General features: G+C 41.8%; 1 protein-coding gene and 1 pseudogene across 1 annotated transcript; both read right to left on the bottom strand.

Annotated features, from left to right (window-relative positions):
* Nucleotides 1–384: 384 nt before the first annotated feature.
* On the bottom strand, nucleotides 385–540 carry LOC105606447 (large ribosomal subunit protein eL39-like; annotated as a pseudogene).
* Nucleotides 541–8,968: 8,428 nt separating this feature from the next.
* LOC114117226 (nascent polypeptide-associated complex subunit alpha) lies at nucleotides 8,969–9,786 on the bottom strand. Its single transcript, XM_027975672.3, has one exon. The coding sequence runs from the start codon at nucleotides 9,743–9,745 to the stop codon at nucleotides 9,098–9,100; it is 648 nt and encodes a 215-aa protein (XP_027831473.1). The 5' UTR covers nucleotides 9,746–9,786; the 3' UTR covers nucleotides 8,969–9,097.
* Between the last annotated feature and the right edge of the window lie 12,079 nt (nucleotides 9,787–21,865).

Raw genomic sequence — 21,865 nt, 5'->3', positions numbered from 1 at the left:
AACCATTTTGCCTTTTTGCATTTCTTTTTCGGGGGGATGATGTTAATCATCGCCTCCTGTACAGTGTTATGAACCTCCATCCATAGTTCTTCAGGTACTCTATCAGATCTAATCCCTGAATCTATTTGTCACTTCCACTGTACAATCTCACCTACTTTGAGGACCTAAATCTTGGTGCTAAACAGATTTAATGGCTTAAAATAGTTATTTTTTTCCCAACGAAACTCTCACACGTTTATTACTAAGCCAAAGCAGTAGTGCAGAAACACTGACACCAAGAGAAAAATTATTTTCCCAATAAAACACATCCAGCCATTGAGATAGTAGTGCTGTTCTCAAAGCGCTGCGGTACATATGCTTGTACTACTTCACATGCAAGGCTCCTTACAGACCCAGCTTGGTTCTTCTCCATTGCCTTCTCTTCGAGTTGTACCTGATGTTATTACCAGTTTTCATTCAAACCCAGTAAGGAATGGGACTATGCTGGTTTTGTTTCTTGGCCAAGAGTCACTTGATCCTGAAAGTCATGTGAGAAGACATGGAGAGGAGCAAATTCAACTGCACATAGGATGACAGAGAAGAGAAGAGAGTGGCTGTGATTTAATGATCATCTGTAATGGTCCTGGCTGTGCTGACTCAGCAAAGCAGTTCTCACTCAGAGACTCTCAGCCCATTGCATTCATAGTGGCTGAGCCTGGGGTCATTGCAAATTCTTCTTGTTCACATCTGGCTGTTGGCTGGGACCCAGCTGGGACTGTTGGCTGGAAGACCTACACGTGGCCTCTCTGGCACTTTTATCTTCACATTCTAGGTTCTAAGAGCTAACACTCCAAGAGGACCAGATAAAAAGTTGGTCTTTTATGACCTAGCAGTCTCAGAAGTCACACACTTCTGCTGCCTTCACGGGCCTGCCTGGGTTTTGGGGAGGCAACACAGACCTCATCTTTCAATGGGAGAAGTTCCAATGTCACATTTAAGAACAGTGCGTGGGGACTTCCTTGGCAGTCCAGTGGTTAGGACTCTGTGTTTTCACTTAGCTCCCCAACCAGTGAAAGTGAAAATGTTAGTTGCTCATTTGTGTCCAAGTCTTCACAACCCCATTGACTGTAGCCCGCCAGGCTCCTCTGTTCACGGAATTCCCCAGACAAGAATACTGGAGTGGGTAGCCATTCCCTTTTCCAGGGCCTTGGTTCAATCCCTGGTTGGGGGACTAGATCCTGCAAGCCACATGGAGCAGCCAAAAATAAACAAGAAAGAAAGAAATATGAACAAACAGTTCAAAATACAAGAAATACCAAAGAATATTGAAAGAAAGGATTGCCTCCTTCTTCCCACCCCAGTCTTCCAGCCTCCCAATACCCCTCCCACCCCTGTTGCCAATTTTCTTTTTCAACAGAAATGGTAGTTCTACACTGTCTGCTTCTTACTTTTTTTCACATTAAATATACTTTGTAATCCTTTTTTTTTTTCTTCCAGCAGCACAAATATTCTATTATTACCAAGTCATCTACTGATAGCACTTGGACTGATTGCAGTCTGGGTTACCTCAAGCAGTGGAGCCGTAAACAACCTTGTAAATACATCATTTTGTATGTGTGCAAACATACGTTGATATATTCCTAGCAATGGAATTAGATAATCAAAGAGTACATAAAATTTCAATTTTACTATAGATAGGGATGTACCATTGACATTCTGACCAGCAGTATATGAAACATCCTTTTGCAAGGTGGTCAGGGAAGGTCTCTCTGATAAAGTATCATTTAAAAATCTTGAAAATGGGAATTCCCTGGCAGTCCAGTGGTTAGGGCTCCCCAGGCAGCGTAGTGGTCCTTGCCAATACAGGAGACACAAGAGACTCAGGTTTGATCCCTGGGTCAAGAAGATCCCCAAGGAGGAGGAAATGGCAACCCACTCCAATACACTTGCCTGAAGAATCCAATGGACAGAGGAACCTGGTGGGCTACAGTCCATAGGGGTCACAAAGACTCAGACACGACTGAGTGCAATGAGCGAGTATGCAACACCCCCCACACACACACACCACACACACACACAGTGGTTAGGACTCCTTGCTTCCGCTGCAGGGGGCCCAAGTTTGATCCCTGGTTGGGGAACTAGGATTCCACAAGCCTTGCGGCAAAAAAAAAAAAAAAAAACAACACACCAAACTTTGAAAGTAATGGAAACCTGCAAAGATCTGTGGGAAGAATGGCCCAGTTGGTGGAAACAAACAGATGTGGAAGCTACTACGACAGTTCCTCTTGATATGTTCAAGGAACAGAAAGGAGGCCAGTCTGCTAGAGAGAAGTGAACAAGACTATAAGCAGTAGATGAGGTTAGAGAAATTGAGAGGACTGGAGAGGTGGTGGCTCCCATGACAGACTGCTGCAAAGACTACACATTTACCTTGAGTGACAGCGGCAGCTATCGGAAGGTGTAAGCACAAGAGTGACACCACTCAGCACCCATTTCCTGTTATCCACTTTGGCTACTATGGAAAAAAGGTTGAAGTGGGGATGGGCTTCTGTATTAAAAACACGGAAATGAAAACACCAGGTGGAAGACTCCTGCAGCAGTTCAGGAAAGAGTGATGGGAGCTTAGATCAGGGCAGTGGCAACAGAGGGATGAAGGTGGAGATTCTGGAAATATTTTGAAGGTAGAGTCAAAGGATTTGCCAATTGCTTGGATGTGAGAATGAGAGGAAAAAAAGGGAATTAAATTTGGCCCTAAATGGGTTTCCCTGATAGCTCAGTTGGTAAAGAACCTGCCTGCAATGCAGGACACCCAGGTTTGATTCCTGGGTCAGAAAGATCTGCTGGAGAAGGAATAGGCTACCCACTCCAGTATTGTTGGGCTTCCCTTGTGGTTCAGCTAGTAAAGAATCTGCCTGCAATGTGGGAGACCTGGGTTTGATCCCTGGGTTGGGAAGATCTGTTGGAGAAGGGTAAGGCTACCCACTCTAGTATTCTGGCCTGGAGAATTCTATGGACTGAATAGTCCATGGGGTCACAAAGAGTCAGACATGACTGAGTGACTTTCACTTTCACTAAATGTTTGACTTGAACAACTTGAGATATGGAGTTTCCATTTACTTACAAGCTGTGCTTAGTCGCTCAGTTGTGTCTGACTTTTTGTGACCCCCTGGACTGTAACCCACCAGGCACTGCTGTCCATGGGGATTCTCCAGGCAAGAACGCTGGAGTGATTTGCCATGCCCTCCTCCAGGGGATCACATTGCAGGTGGATTCTTTACCATCTGAACCACCAGGGAAGACCAAGAATATTGGAGTGGGTAGTCTATCCTTTCTCCAGGGGAACTTCCCAACCCAGGAGTTGAACCAGGGTCTCCTGTATTGCAGGCGGACTGTTTACCAGCTGAGCTACTTGGGGAAAGACTGAAAGAAGAGGAATGTGTGGATGGGGAAATTCAGTTGCTTCATTTTGGTCACTTTAAATTGAAGGTGACTTTAGTCATCCAAGTGGCTATGTCAAATAGGTACTTGGATAATTGAGCCTAGAGATCATGGCAGAGGTCCAGACTAGAGAAATTATCTGGGGAATCATTCTTATACTTTAAAAATGTTTGATTGTCTTATCTATAAGCTTAGTAAATTTCTTTTGGTTTTAATATTGCACTACAAAAATTAAAATTTTTCTCTGTTATGGTTTTGTGCATGTTAGTTTATTTCCTAATTACTTTAGCCAAATTTTTTATTTTATTTCTTTCTTTTTTTTTTTTTTTTGACCATGCTGTGCAGCTTGAGGATCTTAGTTCCCTGACCAGACATTGAACCTGGGTTCCCTGGCACTGGAAGTTCAGACTCCTAACCGGTGGACCACCAGGGAGTTCCCCCTAATTACTTTAGTGTTCATATAGTTTTATAATGGAAAAGATATCTTTTCTACTATATTTTCTAGTTGGATATTATTGTTGTGGAGATACGAGTTTCTGAAGTGTATCTTTTGTCCAGCAATCTTATTTCTATTAGTTGTGGGATTGTGATGGGGTTTCCTATGTAGATAAATGTATCGTCTGCAAATAAAGATAGTTTTGCTCTTCCTTTCCAATTTTTATACAACTCACTTTTCTTATTACATTGGCGACAGCTTTCGGCACCCTGTTGAACAGAAAAAGTCAGGCCAGGCATCTTTTAAAAAATAAATATATTTATTAATTTGGCTGCATTAGGTCTTAATTGCGGCACACAGGCTCTACAATTTTGGCTCACGGGCTCCAGTGCACGGGCTCAGTAGTTGTGGTAAATGGGCTTAGTCGCCCTCTGGCATGTGGGATTCTAGTTCCCTGACCAGGAATCAAATCCACATCTCCTACATTGGAAGGCAGATTCTTAACCACTGGACCACCAGGGAAGTTCCCAGACTAGGTATCTTTGTTCCAGAATTAAATGGGAGAGCATATAAAAAATTTTGTGTGTATGATTTTTAAAAAATGATTTTATGTATGTGCTTTATTTTTGGCTGCTCTGGTCTTTCTTGCTGATGGGCTTTTCTCTAGTTGCAGCTAGCAGGAGCTACTCTCTAGTTGTGGCCCCTGGGCTCAATGTTTGTGGCACACGGGCTTAGCTGCTCTGTGGGATGTGGGATCTTTCTAGACCAGGGATCGAACCTATGTCCTCCACATTGGCAGGCAGGTTCTTTACCACAGAGCCACCAGGGAAGACCAAGGTGTGTGATTTTTTTTTAAGGGAGGTTTTTGGGAGATCATCTGTATCAAGCTGTGCCGTTTCCTTCTATCTTTTTATTTTAAGAAAATTTCTGGACTTCCCTGGAGATCCAGTGGTTAAGACTCTAGGCTTCCAGTGCAGGGGGCAGAAGTTCAATCCCTGGTCCAGGAACCAAGATCCCATGAATTACTTGGCCAAAAATGAAAAAAAGAAAATTTCTCTGTTAAATAGATACTGAAAATTATCAAGGGTTTTTTTTTTCAATTCCTGTGATTTTACATGGAGACTACTATTGCTGAGAATTACACTGTTAAATATTTTTATCTTAAACCATTCTTGCATTCCCACATGATTAGTTTCAGCTACCTAATATTTTATTTAGAATTTTTGCTCTAACTAGCAAAAATGAAATGACCCTATGTTTTCCTTTTCTACCTTCATTGTCATCCAGTTTGGGAATTAAACAATTTATTGGCATCACAAAATTAGTTGAAGATAGTTTGTTCATTGAATAAATATTTCAAAGCTATTCACTGAGAACCATTATGTGACAAATACTATTCCAAATGCAGGAAAATAAAAATCTTGTCATCATGGAATTTATGCTCTAGGGAAAGAAAACAAATACAAAAAATAAGTAAAATATATAGTATATTCCCTAGTGGCTCAGCAGCAAAGAATCATCCTGCCAATGTAGGAGACACAGGTTCAATCCCTGGGTCGGGAAGATCCCCTGGAGAAGGAAACGGCAACCCCCTCCAGTATTCTTGCCTGGGAAATCCCATGGAACCAGGAGACAGGCAGTCTACTGTCTGCTGCTGCTACTGCTAAGTCACTTCAGTTGTGTCTGACTCTGTGTGACCCTATAAACTGCAGCCCACCAGGCTCCACCATCCCTGGGATTCTTCAGGCAAGAACTCTGGAGTGGGTTGCCATTTCCTTCTCCAATGCATGAAAGTGAAAAGTGAAACTGAAGTCGCTCAGTCGTGTCCGACTCTTGGTGACCCCATGGACTGCAGTCTACTGTCTATAAGGTCACAAAAGAGCTGGACACGACTTAACAACTAAACAGCAACATACGGTGCAATGAATGGTGGTAGATGCTAAAAAGAAAAATAAAATAGCAAAGAGGGAGGTGAGTGGGTTCCAGTTTTATTTAGGATGGATAGGGAAGACTCCTGAGATGACATTTGATCTTCCCCCCCCTTTTTTTTGTTTGGTTTTCTGGAACAAACTTAGATGCTAGGGATCATATATATTTTGAAAAATTGGTGGAATGTTGCTAAAATAATCTAACCCTGGCACTTTTTCACTGTGGGATACAGTTAGGGGTATTAGGGGCATCTAAGGAACCTGTCACTTTCTTTAGTGGTGGTTGTAGATGAAGAGTTCAACATAATATTCCTTTTTATTATATTTGTGTCTGTAGTTAACTTCCCTTTTCATTGTGAATAGTATTTATTTATGTCTCTTTGCTTTTTCTTTATTATTCTTACCAGACATTTCTGGTTTATTACTTATTTTTCAAAGAACCAGGTATTATATTTCTTATCAAAGCACAATGTACATATAGAAAAGCACACTTCTACGTCAGGAGCTCCATGCCCCTTCAGGGACCCAACCGTGCAGTCAGCACCTGACCAAGAAAAGACATCACCAGGATCCCAGAGACCCTTCCTGTTTTATTCCAGTTACCATTCTTCCCGGAGACCCTGAGAGGGACCTCCATCCCGATAACTAACTTTTGGTTAACTTTGTTTATCATGCTTTTGTTCTTAACCTTTTTATGCCCTCTCTGGACTTTGGGTTTACACTTGTTCATTTTCTAGCCTCTTGAGTTGAACACATATATTTTCTATTTTATTTTCTGGTAAATGTACTTTAAAGTTATAAGTTTTTCTGCAACGCTGTTTTCTGTAAAAGTAGGTTTATTTATTGGCTGTTCTGGGTCTTCGTTGCTGCCACGGCTTTTCTCTAGTTGCAATGTGTGGGCTTCTCATTTCTGTGGCTTCTCTTGTTTCCAAGCATGGGCTCCAAGGCGCTCGGGCTTCAGTAGTTGTAGCACATGGCCTCAGTTGTTGCGGCTCGAAGGTGCTAGAGCACTGAATAGTTGTGGCCCATAGGCTTAGTTGCCCCACAGCAAGTGGGATCCTCCTGGACCATGGATCCAACCTGTGTCTCCTACACTGACAGATTCTTTACCACTGAGCCATCAGGGAAGCTCTACAGTACTATTTTAACTGTTTTGCACCAACTTGGACATGTAGTGTTTCTATTGTTATTCATTTCTGTCTCTTATGATCCCTTTATGATTTTACTTTCAAGTGTTACTTAGCAGTATTTTTAAAACTTGTAGACATGCATCTATAGTGACATTTCGATCAATTTAAAATATATTTCTCATTTTATCGAATTGTGCTCTGAGAACAATTGTCAGAATGATGTTGATTCTTGGAAATCTATCAAGGTTTCTCTGAGACCTTGTATATGATTAAATTTTGTAACTGTTCTGTTATCTCAGTGTGTTTTCTCTGAGAAAGAAAAATTTCAGGTGTGAAATTCTGTGTGTACTTATTGTGTGTGTGCTTAGTTGCTCAGTCGTGTCTGACTCTTTGTCACCCCATGAACTATAGCCCGCCAGGGTCCACTGTCCTTGGAATTTCCCAGGCAAGAATACTGGAGTGGGTTGACATTTCCCTCTCCAGGGGATCTTCCCGATCCAGTAATTGAACCCGCATCTCCTGTGGCTCCTGCATTGGCAGGCAGATTCTTTACCACTGCACCACCAGGAAAGCCCATATATATTTATTACATCTAATTTGTTAATTATGTTATTTAAATTTTCTCTATCTTGGCTAACTCTTTTGTCTGGTTTCTGGGGACTCTGTTTATTCCTCAAACATTTGATAAAATCTCTATTCCCATTGTTGAGGTAAGATTTTATTTCTCTCTGTGGTTTTATTAGTAATTGTTTTATATCTTTTGAAGTTATGGTGTAAGGAAGATAAAATCAGTTTTATATTATCTTGATTATCTTTCTTTTTGCCATCTTTTTGTCTCTTAGGAAGTTTTTGTGTATGTATGTGGACCCTTTTTTTTTTTTAAAGAAGTCAGAGGTGGCGTTTTTGGTTGTTATTTAGTTATTTATTTTTGGCTGCACTGGGTCCTCATTGTTTCTCTTTCTCTAGTTTCAGTGAATGGGGGCCTCTCTGTTGTGATGGTTGAGCATCTCCTGGCGTTGACTTCTTTTGTGGCAGAACACAGACTCTAGGCATACAGGCTTCAGTAGTCGTGGAGCACGGGCTTAGATGCCCCATGGCATGTGGAATCTCCCCAGACCAGGGATTGAACCCACACCCCCTGCACTGGCAGGCAGGCTCTTAGCCACTGCACCACCAGGGAAGCCCCATGGACATTTTTGAGAAGAAAGTTGAGCTGGATGCAGTGACTGTGGGAAGAAATAAGCCTTTCTCCTCCCCTGTTCCCTGACTGTTTTCTCCTCTGTGTCTATCTGCTTCTCTTAGGAAATTTTTCATATTAATTTATATCTCGTGTGGGTGTTAGTCGCTCAATCATGGCCAACTCTTTGCAGCCCCATGGACTGTAGCCCACCTTCCTCCTCTGTCCATGGGATTTTCTGGGCAAGAATATTGGAGTGGGTTGCCTTCTCCAGAGGATCGTCCCAACTCAGGGACTCAACCCAAGTCTCTTGCATTGTGGGCAGACTCTTTACCATCTGAGCCACCAGGGAAAAATCTTACCTAATATTAAAATGGTTTCTATGGTGTTGGTTTGGTTTATAGATTTGCCTAGTATGTCTTTCTTTTTCCTTGTTTTTCTCCCTACCTTTTTATTATGAAATATTAAAACTATTCAGAAAAATCCATAAAACATAGATGTATAATTTAATTATTATAAAGTTTATACTGTGTAACTACATCAAGGCAAAGAAACAGAACATTCCTAGTGTTCCAAAAACCTATTTAGTGCTGGTTCCTCATAACGACACTCTTGGGACTTCCCTGGTGGTCCAGTGGATAAGCCTCCATGTTCCCAATGCATCGGGCCTTTCGTTCAGCTTCTGGTCGGGGAACTAGATCCCACATGCCTCAACTGGGAAAAAAAAAAAAAGATTCCACATGTTGCAGTGAAGATAGAGGATTCTATGTGCCACAGCTAAAATCCAGTGCAGCCAAATAAAAAAAATTTTTTTTAAAGATAAATACTCTGAAAAAACTCAACATTCTTGACCTCCATCCAAAGGTAAACATTATCTCAGTTTCTTTTTTTTTTTTTTTTCATCCAACAAGAAGCCATAACTTTATTAATGATAGAAACAGTACAAATTTCAAACCCAGCTGCAGTTACTCTTCTGAAACACCAAAAAAAAGGTCCTCTTTTCTGATGGTTACATTGTTAATTCCATAATAGCATTTACAATATCATTGCTGTTGTTCTTCAGGGCTCGGACTGCCTTTGCTCTCGACACATTTGCTTGTGACATGACCAATTCTATGTCCTTAACTTCCACACCTGTTTCATCAACCTCTTCCTCTTCACTCTCCTCTTGTACAGTTGGAGTCTGTGTGTTTTCTTGGATGTTTGAGACAGCTTCACCTTGAACTTTGAATTTCTCAGCAGCTGCTAACTGTGCTTGCTGAGATAAATCCTCAATCTTGGCTTCCCCAAAAACAATGTAGGTATCTGAAGCTGGGCTCTTGTACACATCTGGTTTTGTGATGACAAAAAGGATATTCTTAGATTTCCGGATAGTGACTCTAGTAACCCCTGTAACCTGTCGAAGACCCAGTTTGGACATAGCCTTCCGTGCCTTCTTTTCACTCCGGCTCTGTTTTGCTTTACTGACTGGTTCTTCATCGATTTCAGCTGCTGCTGCCAGCTGAGCTTGTTGTGTGGTTGCCTGTGTAGAATCCTGTTCCTCAAGCTCTGGGACCGATTCATCACTATCAGATTCTGTTCCAGACCCTGTCTCAGCCTGGGGCTGTGGCAACTCCTGCTCTGTAGCAGGGACGGTTTCTGTGGCTTCACCGGGCATTTTGTGTGGGGAACGCGGAACCAAGATGGCGGCAGAAAGAGAGCTATCTCAGTTTCTAAGACAATCACTTCCTTACTTTCTGGTTTCATCACTGAGGTATGCATCTGTACACACTAGGATTTAATTTTATCTGTCTTTTATATTAATTATTTAATTATATTTAAATTAATTCAATATTAATTTTATATTAGTTTATATAATATAGATCATATAATTTTATATTAATGTATTCATAAATTTAATATACTTATGTATATTAAATTTTTCTTGATATTTCATCATAAAAATAAATGTAGTCAGTATTACTGTATTACCCATGATTCATTCCTTTTCATTGCTATATATATTTCACTGTATAAATATACCAAAACATTTTTTATCCGTTTTCCTCTTGATAGACACTTGTAGTTCCAGTTTGGAACTATTACAAATAACTTAGCTGTGAACAGTCTTGAGTAAGTTTCAGGGCCCATTTGATGTTAGATTTTGGATCCTGGAATTTTGTCAAATGCATTTTTCTGCATCCATTGTGATGTTAATGTCATTTTTTATTTTAGGTTGTTAATATGAATTACACTGATGAATTTTTTAAGGTTGAAACTTGCTGTTCTGGGAACAATCTCACTAAGAACATCATGTATTTTTCTTTTTATTTGTCGTTTGACTCAATCTGCTAAAATTTTGTTAAGAGTTTTTACATTTCTTTATATCTAATATTTATATTGGATTGTAGTTTTTCTTTTCTTGTAATACCTTTTTCTAGTTTTGGTAACACCCTCCTGACTTTTTCTCTGGATTTGGGATGCCAATTTTCAAAGTCACTGTGCTGTATGAAACAGTGATTCAGTGTTATCATCCGTGATGCCATTGCTCTCTTTCTCTGTAAATGAATACACATATTTTTGTAATGTTTCCTCTTTTAGTCCCTTCTTGGTGTCTTCTAGTGGGATTTCTCAGTCTGGTCTTCCTACTCACTAACTCCTTCTTTGTATGCATTTTCCTGTTGGATCCTCTATCTCTAATTAGTTTTTAAAAACTGCTTATTTCATTGTGTGTGTGCTCAGTCACTCAGTCACGTCCAGCTCTTTGCAATCTCTTTGGACAGAGGTCCATGGAATTCTCTGGGCAAAAATACTGGAGTGAGTTGCCATTTCCTTGTCCAGGGATCGAACCCATGTCTCTTGCATCTCCTGCACTGGCAGACAGATGTTTTATCACTGAGCCACCTGGGAAGCACTTATTTCATTAATTACTACCAAATAGCCCATCTCTTTGAAGATACTTATTATGCTTATTGAAAATTTTTGTTGTGTTTTAGTCCATTAATTCTGCTTCGTCTGATATGAGTGGTTCAGATTATAGTTTCTGATTTATGTTTTAGCTGTTTTGCTCCTTAGGCGTACATTATTTTCTTATGAGCTCACCTTCCTCTGGGCTCTCTTAGTTACCTGCATGGTAATGGTAGTGTGTAATGAGCAGGAGCTAAAGCTCAAGGTCTAATGTGTGCCCTCCTGGTAAGTATATGTATGTGCACACATGTGTATGCTGGAGGGGTGCATCTAAGAAGGAATAATTGGTGACATTATATTATAGGTCTCATGAGTCCCCATTTGTGATCCCAGCAAGTCACACTGCCCTTTAAGAAAACTCTTCCTGGGAATTCCTTGGTGTTCCAGTGATTAGGACTCAGCACTTTCACCAAGGGTGTCCAGATTCAATCCCTGGTGGGGAAACTAAGATCCCACAACTGTATGGCATGGCCAAAAACACAAAGAAAGAAACCTTTCTGTACCTCTTCCCCAGCACTGTTCTTTTCCAAGAGCCTTTTGCTGTGGTTAGTATCACCTGGTCCTTGGGGAACTGGGGAGGAGAAGGAAATAGTGGGGTCAGGCTTCTGTCTCACAGCCTAACTACCTTGTGTCTCCTCACGGATTTCTGTTTTTGTATAGTTTCTCAGTCTCCACCTCACTTTCTACCCTGGCCTCTCCATGGCTGGGTTCAGTGGTATACATTACACCATCTAATTCATCCAAGAACCCTTCTGGTATTAATAGATAGTACCGTCATCACATGCTATCTGCAGGGGATTAGTTCCAGAACCCCTGGAATACCAAAATCCATGGATGCTCAAGTCTCTTATATAAAATGCTGCAGTGCAGCTGGCCCTCCTTCTCCCTGGATTCCACAACTGTGGATACAGAGGGCTGACTGAATTATCCTCTCGTTTATTCTGGCCTAGAGAATTCCATGGGCGTATATAGTCCATGGGGTCACAAAGAGTTGGACACGACTGAGCAACTTTCACTTTCTGTGTGCTTAGTCATGCAGTTGTATCCAACTCTTTGTGACCCATGGACTGTAGTCCAACAGGCTACCCTCTGCATGGGATTTCTCAGGCAAAAATGCTGGATTGGGTTGCCATTTCTGAACCAGCGTCTCTCGGGTCTCCTGCATTGCATGCAGATTCCTTACCCGCTAAGCCATCAGGGAAGCCCTCCCTCTCATTCTACAGATGAGGAAACTGAGATTCAGAGGAGTTACATTACCTGCCTGCAACCACACAGCTGCTAACTAAAAACACTGAAGCTCATCTATTTCTTCTTGTAAGGTACTCTTTGGAATATTTTGTCTCAAAAAATAAAGAAATACGGGCAAGAGCTTTGCTTCAGTCATTTTGAAGCCCCATGGGATCCTAGGATAAAATAAAGCAACGTCAGTGCTGCTGACAGCACCAGCAGGACACAATCTCCTTTAAATCTTCCCTTCTTTTGTATCGTGTATCACTTTTTATGGTGTTTAAAATTGTTTGTACTCTTTTGTTGAAAGCTAAGCACAATTAATTTTTTGATAAATTGCCACTGATTGAAAGGTAGAAAGTGGACAGGCAAACTAGATTGTGATTAAAAAACAAAAACAAGGGACTTCCCTGGTGGTCCAGTGGTTAAGACTCCATGCTCCCAGTGCAGGGAGCCCAGGTTCAATTCTGGGTCAGGGAACTAGATCCCACATGCCGCAAGAAAGATATTCAGGGTGCAGCAACTAAGACATGGTACAGCCAAATTAAAAACAAAAACAAAAACGTGGCATCTCCAGTCCGGTGATAGCTTGAAGCTCTTTTGGTGCAAGGTGTGTGTGTGTGTGTGTGTGTGTGTGTGTGTGTATGTGAAGGAGAAACAGAGACAGACAGATAGCGAGGGCTGTTGTCAAAACTTGTCTGGTCCCCAGACCTGTCTACTCACTTCACTGCTGGGTTGATAGACTCGGGAGATTATTTCTGTAGCTTTCCATGTCCTTGTAAAACAAGCATGTTACCTGTCAGCATTACATGGATGGCAGAAAATTGCTGATGTAATGACTTAAAAAAAAACAACTTGAGCTCTCAAAAAGAATAGCACATTATGAATAAATAGGGTTAATTTTGAGCCATAAGTACAGAGTCAGTTTTTTCATATAAATACCAAAGATCTAAATGCTTAGCTTCTTCCTCAGAGACACCTTGTCTTGTAGGCTGTACTTTATCATCCTTTCAGACCACAACCTACCTAGTCTGTCTCAGCAATGTGAAAACATTTTTCTTTTCCAGTTGGTTTCTTTTGGATGACTGACAGATACTATAGCAGCCAAGAGGAGCTCATGTTCAGTTCTCTCCATGCTGCCTGTGTTGCGCCCATAAATCTGGGTCAAGAAAAATATTTAATTTAGAGTATTGCAGACCATGGGGCTTCCCATGGTAAAGAATCCACCTACCAGTGCAGGAGACATGGGTTCAATCGCTGGGTTGGGAAAATCCTCTGGAGTAGGAAATCACAATCCACTCCAGTATCCTGGCCTGGAAAATCCCACTGACAGAGGTGCCTGGTGGGCTACAGTCCATGGGGTTACAGAGAGTCGGACATGACTGATCAACTGAGCGTGCATGCCCAATGCATGCACTCACAGACCATATTGCGATTTTGACCATTTACTTAAAAACCTTGAGCATATCCTTTTAAATGGCCAAAAGAGAGGAGAAGGGAGTTAAGAGGAATGACTGGTGAATTTGGCAACACACACTGATGACTATAAGAGGCTCAGAATATCAACTAGAAGTTTAATGAGTGTTAAGAGATGAGGGTCTCGGACTTCTCTGGCTAGTAGACTTCCTGGTCTAGTGGTTAAGAACCTGCCAATGTAGGAGACATAAGAGACTCGGGTTCAGTCCCTGAGTTGGGCAGATCCCTTGGAGGAGGGCATGGCAACTCACTCTAGTATTCTTGCCTGGAGAATCCCATGGACAGAGGAACCTGGTGGGCTATGGTCCATAAGGTCACAAAGAGTTGTACACAACCGAAGTGACTTGGCATGCATGCAGACACTTAAGACTCCACACTTCCAATGCAGGGGGCACAGGTTTGATCCCATGGGTTTAGTCAGGGAACTGAGAACCCACATGCTGTGTGGTATGGCCAAAAATTTTTTTTTAATTTAAAAAAATTATTGAAAAGAGAGATGTTCTCGTTCCTACAGAGAAAAATGTGCGCTCAATGTAGATTAGGGTTAAATTCAAATTGGGGTTTCCCAGGTGGCTCAGTGGTAAAGAATCTACCTCCCAGTCCAGGAGACTCAGGTTTGATCCCTGGATTGGGAAGGTCCCCTGGAGAAGGAAATGGCAACCCACTCCAGTATTCTTGCCTGGAGAATCGTATGGACAGAGGAGTCTGGCGGGCTACAGTCCATGGGGTCACACAGAGTTGGACTTGATGACTAAACAATTTTTCCATTAGCTGATCTGCCTGAGAATTCCAACAGTCGGGAAGGTAGCAAGTGAAAGAAATGAAAATCTAGTTATTAGTCCTTGTGAGTGAAGTGAAAGTTGCTCAATCATGTTCAACTCTTTGTGACCCCATGGTCTATACAGCCTATGGATTTCTCCAGGCCAGAATACTGGAGTGGGTAGCCTTTCCCTTCTCCAGGGGATCTTCCCAACTCTGGGATCGAACCCAGGTCTCCTGCATTGCAGGCAGATTCTTTACCAGCTGAGCCACAAGGGAAGCCCTACTAATCCTTACCCATTTTCCTTTTGAGAAAATTGTGGACAGCATCCCTGTTGAAGGAGGAAAAAGGAAACAAACCTTTAAAAAAGATGAGGCCCCTGTTTCTCTGATTGCAAGTGTGGACTAAGAGGCTGAAATTGCTGCCAAGTAACCTCTTTAGCTATAAACTAAATATATCATCTCTTCTCTTTTTACAAATTGTATCTTCTCGTTGAAGTGCACACATTCTTGGCTGTGATGCAGGAATGACCTAATTTCGATGTAAAGTGTGGGGGAGAATGAACTTTTAAAGTCAAGCTTCTAAAGCTGAGATGTTTGCAGCAGAGAGAATGGATTTGGTTGAATCAACCAGGAGGCCACACTGCTTTTAAAGGAATTCCAATTTTCCTTCTTCATTCTTTTTTGATATTTAATATTTCGTCAATGTCTGTTTTACGTATTATAAGGAGTGTACTGTACCATGCTGTGCTGAAGAGCATGAGTTTATTTTTGTTTGTTAAAGATTTATTTATGGCTGGTTCTTTGTTGCTGCTTTCTCTAGTTGCTGCGAGCAGGGGCTACTCTTCATTGCAATGCACCGGCTTCTCATTGCAGTGGCTTCTATTGTCTCAGAGCACAGGCTCTAGAGCACTGGCTTAATAGTTGTGGCACACGGGCTTAGCTGTTTCTTGGCATGTGAAATCTCCCCAGACCAGAAATTGAACCCATGTCTCCTGCATTGGCAGGCAGATTCTTTACCTCTGAGCTACCTGGAAAGCCTGAGCATAGCGTTTGGAGCCGGATGTTCATAATTCTACCACCACTTATTAACTGTGACCATGAATACATTACTTAATCTCTATATGAGTTTTCTGTGGCTGCTATGACAAATTACCATGAACTGGGTAACTTAGAATAATCAAATTTTATGATCTCATGTTTCTGGAGGCCAGAAGTCCCAAATCAGTATCATTGGCTGAAAAATCAAAGCCTTGGCCAGGCTGTGCTCCTTTTGGAGGTTCTTGCCTCTTCTGGTTTCAGAAGGCTGCCCTCTTGGCTTGTGGCTTCATCATTCCAGTCTTTGCCCCCATGGTTGCACCGCCTTCCCCATTTTTGTATATGTGTGTGTGTGTATGTATTTTTTTTGTCATGCCCCCAAAACAGGTGGGATATTAGTTCCCCAACCAGGGATTGAACCTGTGCCCCCTGCAGTGGATTCTTAATCACTGGGCCACCAGGGAAGTCCCCCTGCTTTTGTATGTGTTGTCAAATTTCTGTCCGCCTCTCTCTTATAAGGATACACAGGATTGCATCTAGGGCCCATGTTTGATCATCTTCTCATCTCAAAATCCTAAATTTACATCTACAAAGACCCTGTTTCCATATAAGGTAGTACAATTTCCAGGGATTGGGATGAGGCATACTTGGGATGCAAACTCCAGGAGATAGTGAAGGACAGGGAAGCCTGGTGTGCTGCAGTCCATGGGGTCGCAAAGAGTTGGACAAGACTTAGAGACTAGACGATGAACAAATAGTTGGGACACAACATTCCAGCCTCCACAACCTCTCTGAGTTTCCTTGAATGGGAATTTGCAACAGTAAAAGTACCTATTTTATAGACTGTTGTGAAGATCAAACAAAATAACTGATGTGGAATGCTTAATATAGTTCTTGGTTTATAGTAAAGGCACAAGAAATACCAACTCTAGGAATTCCCTCCCTGGTGGTCCAGTGGTTAAGAATCCGCTAAGATCCCCCATGCCATGCAGTGCTGGCAAAAAAAAAATCAGCTGTTATCATCACTATCACCATCATCTGTTGAAGTTCTTTGTGTCTGGAGAGGAAAGAAAAAAAAAAAAAAACAGTAAGTACAGAAATCCAAGACATTAGAACCTGAATGTTCTTTAGAACTCACCTACTCTAATCACCTTATTTAATCATCAAAAAATAAAGTCTAGAGATATGGACTTGCTCAGGATACCACAGCTAGGATGAAACAGATGTATTTCTTTATAACATTTTTGATACTGTGATTCTATAATCAGTAGATAGGAAAATAAAGGAAAGGAGGAGCAAGATCACTTATAGGGAGAAACAAGAAAAATTCATTGAGCTTGTTTTTGGCTTGATGGGACTATGGCTTTGTTATAATTACTATGACAGCACACGGGACATAGTGCCTTACACTCAGGCTTGTTTTTGGCCGCTCTGCTCAGCCTGAGGAATGTTAGTCCCCTGACTAGCGATTGAAACTTGGCCCTCAGCAGTGAAAGTCCTAATGACTGGACTGCCAAGAAATTCCCTACATTCACATTCCAACTTGATTCGCACAATGTAAAGAGTAAACTAGGTATTATCTTTACTTCCATTTTATTTTTCTTTAGTTTTTGGTTGCCCTAGGTCTTCATTGCTGCCCTCGGGCTTTCTCTAGCTGTGGCAAGGGGGAGCTACTCTTCCTTGCAGTGAGCGGGCTTCTTATTGCAGTGGCTTCTCTTGTTTCGGAGCACAGACTAGGTGCGTGGGCTTCGGTAGTTTGGGCACATAGGCTCAGTAGTTGTAGAGCATGGCCTTACTTGTTTCTCAGCATGTGGAATCTTCCCAGACCAGGGATCAAACCTGTGTCCCCCTGCATTGGCAGGTAGATTCCTATCCACTGTGCCACCAGGGAAGTCTTTTACTCCCATTTTAAAGATGAGGAAAGCAAGGGTTATGTGCTCAAGGACATGCAGCAAGTGACAGAATACAAACATTTAGATTGTAAAGGCCAGGTGCTCTTAGCCCATCCCTGCTTCTTCTTTCCTGTAGATGCTTTCCTTCTGTATGAATTATTTGTTCATCTCAAGTGGCTGTATGCTAAACAAAGGTGAAGTAAAAGTGTTAGTCGCTCAGTTGTGTCTGACTCTTTGTGACTCCCTGGACTCTAGCCAGCCAGGCTCCTCTGTCCAGGTGATTCTCCAGGCAAGAATACTGGAGCGGGTAGCCATTCCCTTCTCCGGGGGATCTTCCCGACTCAGGGACTGAATCCAGGTCTCCCTCACTGCCGGCAAAATGTTTACTGTCTGAGCCACCAGAGAAGTCCCTAACGAGGTGCAGTTCCCAGGAGGTGCTGTCTAAGAGCTGGAGCTTTAGGGCAAGCTCTGCCTTCAGGAATGTCTCCTTGGCCTGCGGATTGGGAATGATGGCGAGGAGGGATCATCTGATGTGTCATGACTCTGCTGAGCCCCATTCCCCTGCACTGCACTCCCAGCTCTGTTATGCCTGGATCATCCCCAGTCCTGTGTCCTAGCATCCCTCCTAGCAGCTCGACTCTCTCTGGAGCTGTAGGGAGCCAGTTTCAGGCTCCATCTTCTTCCCATGTGTTCTGGGGCCATCTGTCCCTGGCACAGCAATTTCCAGAAACAACAATTTGGTTTCTTTAATCATGGCTTTAAGACCAAAGTTAACTGATACAAGGTTGTGCCTAATTAGTAAAAATGCTTGTTACAGAAAAACGATACGTAAACTGCAATTCAGAAGATGGGGAATCTATGCAGAGGATTCTTATTTGGCTGAAATGATGGATCCCCAGTCAGGACCAGGAAAAAGCCAGACACACTGATTACAGCTGACTGTTTTTGTGAAGAGCCAACAGCTGATTAAAACAAAATCTTGCACTAATCACTGGGAACAAAGAGAACGTACTAAATTAAAATTTCCCTGAGATGGAGGAGGTGGGAGAGAGACAAAAGAGAGAGGGGATATATGTGTTCATATAGCTGATACACATTGTTGTGCATTAGAAAATAACACAACATTGTAAAGCAATTATACTCCAATTTAAAAAAAATTTAATAAAATTTCCCAGTGTTTTTAGTTTTAACAAAATTATTTGTGCTTGATTCTTGACATGGATTGTTTGGTATTTACTGTGTGACCCTCAGGGCTGGGGTGATCTCAGCAATAGTGCTAACCTGCAATGTGTTGTATATATTACTTATTAAACTGATATTCATTTCATATTTAAATGAACTGATCATTGGAGAAAAAGCGGGGGAAACCACACCAAATAATTTTGCTGCTGACTTTAACATCTTTAGAAAACGTGTCACTTTTGGGGCCCTACTCAACATGTTTTTGAAATTACTTTTCTAGAATGATGTTTATATGCTGCAGTATGATTTTGACAGCTCTAGACAATAACAGAATTCAGTTTTTGTATTAGTTTGGTTTTTGGAGATAGAAGAAGATCATTTGGATCCAAATGTTATCAGACTGCCAGGTTTTTTTGAGATCTTACATATGCTTTTCAAAATTTTAATCCTTGTCGTAATAAGCCTCACTTCTAGCATTGGAATCTCCCATTTCCAATTTGTTCCCACCAATTTCATTAGCTAAATAAAAAGTCAGGCAGTCGAGCTTGTTAGAATTAGTGGCACAACATATGTAAAGAGACACTGAAGGCAGGCCTGAGGAATTTTCTAGTGGGTAAGATATTTTTAGTTTTATAACATCTATATTTGTTGGTTTTCTTTTCCTTCCTTCTGGATTCTGGGTAGTTGAAGCTATCAACAATAACAACTAAAAATTAAGTCCTCAGCAAACTATAAGTCTTGCTGTGCTCATTGGTTTCCTGATGTGGTGAACTAACCAGTTCTAAAATATCTTCCTGTTCTGTTTCTCGGATTCCAAATAACCTCAGCATAAGTGGTATCACTGTATGTGAATATTAATAAGTTGAACCCAACTTAATTCTATCTATGAAAAAAAGCAGAGCACTTATTGATTTATCTTGAACTCTATATTTTTGTTATTTAATACAGTGTTTAATATGCCAGTCGCTACTATCGATTGGATGGTTTAGTGAGGCCCTCAGATCAGCCCCGCTGGGGTCGGCCCATGGCCCTGGAGGAGCACTGAGAAGATGGTCGAACTTGACTATATAGAGGAAGTAGAAGTCGTGACAAGGTTTCTTAGGTGAACCTGCGGAAGGATCATTAATGTGGTAATCCTGGGTTGGGAAGATCCCCTGGAGAAGGAAATGGCAAGCCACTCCAGCACTCTTGCCTGGAAAATTCCATGGACAGAGGAGCCTGGTAAGCTACAGTTAATGGGATTGCAAAAAGAGTATCAGTCAGTTCATTTCAGTCGCTCAGTCGTGTCTGACTTTTTGTGACCCCATGAATCGCAGCACGCCAGGCCTCCCTGTCCATCACCAACTCCCGGAGTTTACCCAAACTCATGTCCATCGAATCGGTGATGCCATCTGGCCATCTCATCCTCTGCCGTCCCTTTTTCCTCCTGCCCTCAATCCCTCCCAGCATCAGAGTCTTTTCCAATGAGTCAACTCTTCGCATGAGGTGGCCAAAGTACTGGAGTTTCAGCTTCAGCACCAGTCCTTCCAACGAACACCCAGGACTGATCTCCTTTAGGATGGACTGGTTGGATCTCCTTGGAGTCCAAGGGACTCTCAAGAGTCTTCTCCAACACTATAGTTCAAAAGCATCAATCCTTCGGCACTCAGCTTTCTTCACAGTCCAACTCTCACATCCATACATGACCACTGGAAAAACCATTGGCAAAGTAATGTCTCTGCTTTTGAATATGCTATCTAGGTTGGTCATAACTTTCCTTCCAAGGAGTAAGCATCTTTAATTTCATGGCTGCAGTCACCATCTGCAGTGATTTTGGAGCCCCCAAAAATAAAGTCCGACACTGTTTCCCCATCTATTTCCCATGAAGTGTTGGGACCAGATGCCATCATCTTCGTTTTCTGAATGAAAACTAAGTTTTCATGCCAACTTTTTTACTCTCCTCTTTCACTTTCATGAAGAGACTTTTTAGTTCCTCTTCACTTTCTGCCATAAGGGTGGTATCATTTGCATATCTGAAGTTATTGATATTTCTCCCAGCAATCTTGATTCCAGCTTGTGCTTCCTCCAGCCCAGTGTTTCTCATGATGTACTCTGCATAGAACTTAAATAAGCAGGGTGACAATATACAGCCTTGACGTACTCCTTTTCCTATTTGGAACCAGTCTGTTGTTCCATGTCCAGTTCTAACTGTTTCTTCCTGACCTGCTTACAGGTTTCTCAAGAGGCAGGTCAGGTGGTCTGGTATTCCCATCTCTTTCAGAATTTTCCACAGTTTATAGTGATCCACACAGTCAAAGGCTTTGGCATAATCAATAAAGCAGAAATAGATGTTTTTTGGAGCTCTCTTGCTTTTTCGATGATCCAGCAGATGTTGGGAATTTGATCTCTGGTTCCTCTGCCTTTTCTAAAACCAGCTTGAAAAAAATAAATAAATAAAATAAAACCAGCTTGAACATCAGGAAGTTCACGGTTCACGTATTGCTGAAGCCTGGCTTGGAGAATTTTGAGCATTACTTTACTAGCGTGTGAGATGAGTGCAATTGTGCGGTAGTTTGAGCATTCTTTGGCATTGCCTTTCTTTGGGATTGGAATGAAAACTGCCATTTTCCAGTCCTGTGGCCACTGCTGAGTTTTCCACATTTGCTGGCATATTGAGTGTAGCACTTTCACAGCATCATCTTTCAGGATTTGAAACAGCTCAACTGGAATTCTATCACCTCCACTAGCTTTGTTCATAGTGATGCTTCCTAAGGCCCACTTGACTTCACATTTTCCACGATGTCTGGGTCTAGGTGAGTGATCGCACCATCATGATTATCCGGGTCATGAAGATCTTTTTTGTACAGTTCTTCTGTGTATTCTTGCCACCTCTTCTTAATATCTTCTGCTTCTGTCAGGTCCATACCATTTCTATCCTTTATCGAGCCCATTTTTGCATGAAATGTTCCCTTGGTATCTCTAATTTTCTTGAAGAGATCTCTAGTCTTTCCCGTTCTGTTGTTTTCCTCTATTTCTTTGCATTGATCGCTGAGGAAGGCTTTCTTATCTCTTCTTGCTGTTCTTTGGAACTCTGCATTCAGATGCTTATATCTTTCCTTTTCTCCTTTGCTTTTTGCTTCTCTTCTTTTCACAGATATTTGTAAGGCCTCCTCAGACAGCCATTTTGCTTTTTTGCATTTCTTTTCCATGGGGATGGTCTTGATCCCTGTCTCCTGTACAGTGTCACGAATCTCTGTCCATAGTTACACATACTTATA

Source organism: Ovis aries, chromosome 12 (assembly GCF_016772045.2).
Source record: "Ovis aries strain OAR_USU_Benz2616 breed Rambouillet chromosome 12, ARS-UI_Ramb_v3.0, whole genome shotgun sequence".
In the NCBI taxonomy this organism is placed as follows: domain Eukaryota; kingdom Metazoa; phylum Chordata; class Mammalia; order Artiodactyla; family Bovidae; genus Ovis; species Ovis aries.
The sequence above is the reverse complement of the archived record's forward strand: the minus strand, read 5'-3'. Positions and strand labels throughout refer to the sequence as shown.